This window comes from Pinus tabuliformis, chromosome 8 (assembly GCF_031772625.1).
Source record: "Pinus tabuliformis cultivar Carrire ecotype Pingquan chromosome 8, CPIR1, whole genome shotgun sequence".
NCBI classification, from domain to species: domain Eukaryota; kingdom Viridiplantae; phylum Streptophyta; class Pinopsida; order Pinales; family Pinaceae; genus Pinus; species Pinus tabuliformis.
Genome location: NC_142294.1, coordinates 870,139,803 through 870,148,254, shown reverse-complemented (window position 1 = coordinate 870,148,254; position 8,452 = coordinate 870,139,803). Strand labels below are relative to the sequence as shown.

The window sequence follows — 8,452 nt, the reverse complement described above, 5'->3', positions numbered from 1 at the left end:
CATCCAACTAATTGCTCCACCTGCAAGAGTAAAGACGTAACCTGTAGTAGATCTTCTTTTGTCCAAATCACCTGCATAGTCAGCATCTACATATCCGCAGACTGATCCTTCACTACCATCAAAGACGATGCAATGATCTCTTGTGCCTCTTAGATATCGAAGCACCCATTTCACTGCTTGCCAATGTTCTTTACCTGGATTTGCCATGAACCTGCTAACAACTCCGACTGCATGTGAAATGTCAGGTCTTGTAGATACCATCGCATACATTAAATTGCCTACTGCATTTGCATATGGTACATGAGACATATACTGCTTTTCTTCATCATCTCTAGGACTCAAAACCGAAGAAAGCTTAAAATGGGAAGCTAACGGAACATTAACAGGTTTCACATTATTCATAGAGAACTTTTCAAGTACCTTCTCCACATACTTCTGCTGTGATAACCAAAGCTTACCATTTTTCCTGTCTCTGTGTATCTCCATGCCCAAGATATGTTTTGCTGCTCCAAGATCCTTCATATCAAACGCCCTAGAGAGTTGAGCCTTTAACCTGTTGATCTCTTCCATGCTTTTGCTTGCAATAAGCATATCGTCAACATACAAAGCTAAGATAATGAATATGCCATTGAAACTTTTGAAGTACACACAATGATCATACTCACTTCTTATAAAGTTCTGGCTCACCATGAAGGAATCAAACTTCTTGTACCATTGTCTGGGAGACTGCCTCAGACCATACAATGATTTCCTGAGCTTGCAAACTAATCTTCTGCTGCGACCTCGCACAAAACCTTCTGGTTGTTCCATATATATCTCTTCGTTCAAATCACCATGTAGAAAAGTTGTTTTAACATCTAACTGTTCTAACTCAAGATTAAGCAACGCAGTTAGTGCCAACACAGTACGTATAGAAACAAGTTTTACAACTGGAGAAAAAATCTCATGAAAGTCTATACCTTCAACCTGAGAATACCCTTTTGCTACCAGTCTCGCCTTATACCTCTCGATACTACCATCAACTTTCCGTTTCAGCTTGAAGACCCATTTACATCCAACAACACTTCTCCCTTCAGGAAGCTCTACAAGATCCCAGGTATTGTTCTTGGCTAAGGAGTCCATTTCTTCTTCCATAGCCTTTTTCCATTTCTCGCTATCTGTATCATCTATCGCTTCCTGATAACAAGACGGTTCCCCATCTTCAGTAACCAAAGCAAAAGATGAAGCAGCAGAATCTTCATACCTTTTGGGAGTTTTCTTCGCCCTTGTAGACCTTCTCAGAGCGACTGGTTGCTGAACTGGTTCAGAAACTTGCTCTGGTTCAGAAGCTTCAACGGCTTCCTTTGTGTCTTCAACACCTTTGTCTCCAGAAGTCTCTCCTTCCTTTCGACTGTCACCGAAAGATCTAGCCTCCAACTGAACTCGTTGACTCGGCGATACCTGTTCCTGTTCAATTCTTTCAACATTTGATTTTAACAAAGAGGATTCATCAAATGTTACATCTCTACTGATAACTATCTTCCGCAATGTAGGATCCCACAACCTATATCCTTTCACTGCATAGTCATACCCAACAAAGACATAACATTTCGACTTTGGATCTAACTTTGAACGCTGATTTTTAGGAATAAGAGAATAAGCATCACAGCCAAATATCCTCAAATGAGAATAGTCACAAGACTGACCTGTCCAGACTTCTTCAGGAATTTTACAATCAATTGCTACTGAAGGTGATCTGTTAACCAAATAACAAGCAGTAGATACTGCTTCTGCCCACAACTCCTTTTGCAAGTTAGCATTGCTGATCATGCTTCTGGCTCTTTCCATAAGAGTCCGATTCATACGCTTAGCAACACCATTTTGCTGAGGAGTATAAACAACAGTTTTGTGTCTAACAATGCCCTCATCCTTACAGTATTGTTCAAATTCAACAGAAGTGAACTCACCGCCATTGTCAGTTCTTAGACATTTAATAGATTTGCCTATTCTTTTCTCTACCATTACTTTAAATTGTTTAAACACATTGAATACATCAGCTTTCCTTTTTAGCAGATAGACCCAAACTTTACGAGAATAATCATCAATGAACGTTACAAAATACAAAGCACCTCCATATGACATAACAGGGGAAGGCCCCCACACATCAGAATGAATGTAGTCTAAAACATCTTTACTATTATGATTACCAACTTTAAATCTCTGTTTACACTGCTTCCCATACACACAATGTTTACAGAAATCTAAATTCAAGGATTTCAGACCGGGAAGAGATTTACGTTTCATCAGTATGTGAAGACCTTTCTCGCTCATATGACCCAAACGCTGATGCCACAGACGAGTACCTGCTTCTTCTTTTTCCGACGCAACCGCTGCTTCACCGACCTGAGTACTTCCTTTTAACCTGTAAAGATTCCCGACCTTCTCTGCCTTCATAACCACAAGGGCACCTTTGAAGACTTTCAAAACGCCATTCTGACCTGTAAACTTATAACCATCTGAATCCAACACTCCCAAAGAGATTAAATTTTTCTTCTAATCAGGCACATGTCTAACACTAGTTAATGTCCTAACTGTGTTATCATACATCTTAATCCTGATATCTCCCATCCCAACAGTCTGACATGACATATTGTTACCCATAAACACAGAACTACCGTTTACATTTTCATACGAAGTAAACCAGTTTCTATGTGGGCACATATGATGCGAAGCACCAGAGTCTAACAGCCAGCTATCAAAACTATGAGAGACATTACATTCAGGTGAAGTTTCATCTATCGTACACAAATCTTCAGCAGATAAAACTTCGTCTACAATACCTGAATCAGCCTGATTCGCTTCGTTCTTCGGGTTTTCGGATTCCTTCCGTTTCCAACAGTCCTTCCTCAAGTGTCCAACTTTACCGCAGTTCCAACATTTTGCCTTACACTTTTTGCCCTTCGATTTCGACCTGGAAGACCCTCTTGGTTTGTCTCCTCTTTCCTTTGAGCGTCCTCTAGCGACCATGGCTTCTGATGTTGTTGTATCAGTGCTGGATTTCCTTCGTACCTCTTCAGACAGAAGAGCTCCCACGACTGATTCAAACTTCAAAGAATCAGCAGAGCTGAAGCTGATCGAGGTTACGAAGTGATCCCATGATTTAGGCAGAGAACACAGCAAGGTTATGGCTTTATCTTCTTCCTGTATTTTTACTTCCATATCTGTTAATTAACAAATTAGTGTATTAAAGACATTCAAATGTTCTGCAACGCTTGAACCTTCTTTCATTCGAAGACTGTATAATTGTCGTTTCAGATGAATTCTGTTAGTTAATGATTTTGTCATATAAAGGGTTTCAAGTTTTCCCCACAAACCTGACGCCGTAGTTTCTTCAACGATGTTGAAGAGAACTTCATCCGCTAGACATAGCTGGATGGTACTGAGAGCACGGGCATCCAAGTCCTCCCACTCTGTAGTAGTCATGGTTGTGGGTTTCTTAGTAACCCCATCCAATGCCTTGTGCAACCCTTGTTGCACAAGCAGATCCTTGACCTTCAGTTTCCAAAGAGCGAAATTGCTCTTTCCGGTGAATTTCTCCACCTCGAATCTTGCATTCGACATCTTGGCCATTTTTCCCTCCTTCCTAGGATTTCAGGCTATAAAAAAAATAACTTCCCCCTTGCAAACCATTTTGTTTTTCGTGCAAATCCCTTGCAAACTTGTTCTTCTACAATATTTTTAAAAAACAACACTCTTCTCTGTTGTAAAAAAAAAAAATTCTGAACAACCTTTTCAATCTGTTGTTCTACAATACTGCTTTCTAAAAAAAATTTCAACCTTTGCAATCTTCTGCTGTCTTAAAAAAAAAATTTCTGTAAACCCCCTTTTTTTTTCAATAATTTTATAAAACCACAACTTGAATTGATTTCAGAATTTAAAAGGAATACCCGGGTTTCACGCTGTCACAAATCCTCTGCATAAAGTTGCAGGCCCTCACGCAGGTCAATCCCGTGCAACGCAACGCAAGTCAACAGGCCCTTACGTACAGCAGCAAGGAGGTTCTTCAGCTTCACGTCTCCGTCACGCAGGGTTTTGGACGCTACACAGCCCTCACGCACAGCAGCAAGGTTCTTCACGCAGGACGTTCTGGATTTTGGTCACTGGACAGCAGCAATCTGGATATTGGTCACTGGACAGCAGCAATCTACAATATGGATTTTCACAGCAAAGGGCTCAGTAGGAGCACGCATCAGACAGCGCAGGTACTACGCTCAGCCGGAGCACGCATCTGATAGCAACAACGCAGGTCCTTTTTTTGCCTCCGGCGTTTTACACAGCAAATACGCTCAGATTTCAGCGTCTACAGCAAATACGCTCAACAGCAAACACCAGCGTTTTCCTCAGCAAAGATCTGCACGCTTACACCCAACGTACCGCTCTGGAGCTCCGATACCACTTCTTGTTTTTAGAGCAGAGAAAGAAAGAATGAACAGCAAGAATGAGAAAGAGAAGACCAAGAAAGAAATGAAACTGAAATGTATATCTGTGTATTCGATGATGATTTCATTACATGGTATTCAATATAACCTATGAACAACTACCGTTACATATAACTAAACTAACCGTAACTAAAAACTAAATCGGTTACAAAACTGTTTGACCAAGTTCGTTGTCAAACCAACAATAAGCAACGCAACAAGAACTATTACAAACATTACAACCACCACCATCACTGACCGAGAGTGCTAATGCCAAAAAAATAGTCCAAAAACCACATGGTTGGCCCTGCCAAACATCCCAAAAAAACTACCCATCACTATTCATGAGACTGCAATAATGAAAACACCATTTGAATTAAAGACCATAAAACTCCACATGATCCAATTGAAAACTATGTAAACATAACCCGTGATCCAAATGTGAAACTATCCCACAAAAAACACAGTGAAAAGGGCCACAACACCATCAAACAACAATGAGGGCCATGCCCATACCCTATTCATTGCTATAGGCTTTAGGAGTGTTGACTTACATGAACTTAAATTATAATTATTATTATCTTTGAGTATTTTTCAAGATATAATATCTTAACCAAAAATTTAGCAAGCGTTGAAAATCTGATAAAGGATGAGAAAGATTAAATCTATGGAAAAACAAATCTCTACGACAATCCAAAAATCTTAAAAATATTTAAATGAAATGTACAAACTTCATACATTATCCCTCTCAAAACTTAATTTATATATATATAAACCAAAGATCTATTAAACTTTATTTATATCCACCTATATAAAACCCTGGATGCCTGCACACGCCAAAATATATTAATTTTCAATGCTGGGAATCCCAACTAATCTATCGATATGATTGATTGACATCAATTCTATTCCATACGGCCTCAACTAATCTATCGATATGATTGATTGATGTAAACTCTGTTCCTTACGGCTTTAAACAATTTGATTTTTGTCTCCATCATAGAACCAGCAATTGAGTTCTCTAGAGATATGAGCTCTAACTTGGTGTCAATAGAAATCAGGGCAGTTAAAGGGGAAGCACAAGGATGGTGGAGGAAGTTCAGCAAATATTTGTGGCGAGAGACAGCTGGTTCGTTGCAGACTGCAGTGTCTTTTTCCTCACAGAAGCAGAAAACGACAACAGGAAAATCTTAGCCACCTGATTCCACCAAAACCATTGACACATGGCGTGGGCCTGCCTCTTGAAAATGCCGCCCGCGTAATTATGGAGCCCGCTGCAAGTTCTTTCTCCTTTTTTCAGGAAAATAAGAAAATGTATAACTTTGTTTATTTCAATCATTCATTCTATTTATGGCAAATGCAGCATCAGCCCTAGACATTGGAATTGGAAACTCAGTTTTGCACGGAGCTCTGGCCTGCAGTGTCGAATTCCATGATTGGGTGTTCGACTACCAACTGTGGTCTGCAACGCCCTTACTAAAGTTACTCTCTGCAATACTTTTGCAGGGTGCAGTGAGCTTGACTTCTTCCAATAGTAGTGTAGGAAAGATTAAGTTTAGTAATGACGTTGAATTGAGTTTTTATTTTTTATTCTTTTGGAGATCCAGTAACTGACCTATGTTCCCAGCGAGCCCAACTGTGCTCTGCAACGTCCTTACTAAAGTTACCCTCTCCAATACTTTGATCGCAGGGTGCAGAGAGCATGACCTCTTGCAATAAAGTGTTGGAGAGATTAACTTTAGTAATGAAGTTGAATTGAGCATTTTTTTGAGATTCAGTAATGACCTATCTGCCCAGACAGGCCATAACAGCTAACATTTCCACGGCCAAGATTGAATCCAAGTTTAGGGATTTAATTTCCCTTTTAACACCCGGGCTATGACCCTTGGACGACTTTGAAGCGATTATTACAAAACACTCCATTACAACCACACGGACTTCGATCAGATATGTTCCAGTTGCCCAGAGCATTATTTCTGTCAATCCGATCTAGCTCTTTCATCTGCATAAGGATTCTTTTTTCCTCTGAGATATTCCTGGCATTGCACTGAACTACCACTTGCAAAAGATTCATGATGAAAAGCAGAATAATTTGGATTGGGAGGATCGCAACTGCAAGCAGAAGCGACAGAATCGTCTCTGCCACTAGACTAGCTTTCATTTGATGAAAGTCTCTGCCATAGTATCAGTTAAAGTCTCTGCTTATGCAGTCCCTTACCAGTACAAGAATGTTATGTTGACTAGAATATGTGCACAGAACAACTTTCTAGTGTCATATGAGTGAATAGATATCTAGTCATAGATGCAGTATCCCATATGGATGACCACACATGGACTGTCTTCCATTGTTTCGTGGATTAGAAGATAAGAAGAGTCGAAAATTTCAGGGGCTAATTTTTCGCAGTTGTCGATTTTACTTTAATTAAATATATAGTGTGCGGCTCTTTATTTACATACTTAACAATTTATCTGATTTAGCAGGTGGACCTTCAATTCAAGATAGCTCATGGGTCTGTGCAAAAGGTGCTGGTAGAAGAAGCAAAACTGTATGATGCTTCAAAGGGGATTCTGGGAGCTAGTAGGCACAATGCCATAAGGTATGGCATTTCCCAACTCTTTGTGCCAGAACAAGGGATGAAGCTTGGAATTTCATAATAAACGGGCCTTGATTCATGATTTTGTTAATTTCAGGTCTTCAATGACATTAGCCAAATATTGTTTTAAGCGATTACCTTGCAGTTCTTCTGTACTGATTGTTGAAATTGGGAAGGTGATCTTTGAGAGATGCAGAACAGAGCATCTATCAGGTATGTCTGTTCCTGACAAGGCATACATGAGTGCAAGACAAGGATCCTTGATTGGTTCTTTTGTTAATATTTCGGGTATTCACTGGTATTAGGCAAATATTGTGTTAAGAAATTACCATGCAGTTCTTCTTTACTGATTGTTGAAAATGGGAGAAGGTCATCTTTGAGAGGTGTGGAAGAGAGTATCTATCAGGTATGTCTGTTCCTGACAAAGCATATTTGAGTGCAAGACAAGCACACTGATTGATTTATTGTATGTACTAATAATGAATGTGCTGAGGTTCTTGAGGCTTCTTTTAGCCTTGGCTTTCTTGTATGTTCAGTTGCAGAGAAATCTATTTATCCTTGGCTAGGATTGTTGAATCGAATACGATCGAGAATTGGAAGCAAGAACTGCGAAGCTTTAACCAGTGTTTATCATGTTCTTTGGACAGGACAGTTTTAAATCTCCCGACAGTTATAATTTCAATGGGCATGACAAGATTCTCAGTCTAGTTTCCGATCATGATGGTCTTAAAATCTTTCTTGTGAACAAGGTGATGTTTATAAATACTATTGGTCTGAAATGGAAGCGTTGAAAAGGTCATCCCATCCTCTGAAACCAGATTGCCTCCACTGCCAGTTGGATAACTAGACTTTGTTGGCAGTTACATGAAACATGCGGGATATGAAATTATAGATTCGGCTCTTCTTGTAATATGTAGCCTAGTCTCCAGAAGGAGGGAAAAGTGATTCTCATGCAAAACTTAACGGAAAATGTTCCCAAAGGGGCGAATTCTGGTCTCATTACAGAGAAAGGAGAATCACTACCAAGCCTTCCTATTCCACAGTCTGCATCAAAACAAATGTCTGTGGTTGAATGGGCACTACAGTCTCCAAATAGGCATACACAGACAAATGGAGAGCTTCTATTGAAAGAACAGATTACGCAGAAGGTTTGCAACTATGAACATGAAGCTCGGTCTTCAAATGAGGTAGCACCAATTCAGACAATCTCTAAAGAAGGTGGGTTTCGCTGCAGTAAGCAGAATGACTCTCATCGAAAAGAAAATTATTTGGCAAGAGGTTAGAGTGCGTTTGTCGAACTAAAACCTGTAGGCATTTTACGGAGTTGCAATCTGCCACTTCCGGCATTTCAACGGGTTGCATCTCTGGTTTTCCTCCTGGAGCTTTTAATTTCTGTGCATT

The 8,452-nt window shown here is 39.9% G+C and overlaps 1 protein-coding gene across 1 annotated transcript; it reads left to right on the top strand.

The window, feature by feature from the left end:
• The first annotated feature begins 5,589 nt into the window (after positions 1–5,589).
• On the top strand, positions 5,590–8,249 carry LOC149238324 (protein kinase STUNTED-like). The gene is made up of 3 exons (XM_089366955.1): positions 5,590–6,645; positions 6,939–7,054; positions 7,149–8,249. Exons 1-3 carry the CDS (start codon positions 6,622–6,624, stop codon positions 7,354–7,356), a joined length of 348 nt encoding a protein of 115 aa, XP_089223081.1. The 5' UTR covers positions 5,590–6,621; the 3' UTR covers positions 7,357–8,249.
• Positions 8,250–8,452: the final 203 nt, after the last annotated feature.

Excerpts from the sequence above, each read along its gene's own strand:
- LOC149238324 (XM_089366955.1), top strand. The coding sequence starts at position 6,622 with ATGAAAGTCTCTGCCATAGTATCA. Across the intron at positions 6,646-6,938 it reads AAGTCTCTGCCATAGTATCA|GTGGACCTTCAATTCAAGAT; the intron begins GTTAAAGTCTCT and ends CTGATTTAGCAG. Across the intron at positions 7,055-7,148 it reads AGTAGGCACAATGCCATAAG|GTCTTCAATGACATTAGCCA; the intron begins GTATGGCATTTC and ends TGTTAATTTCAG.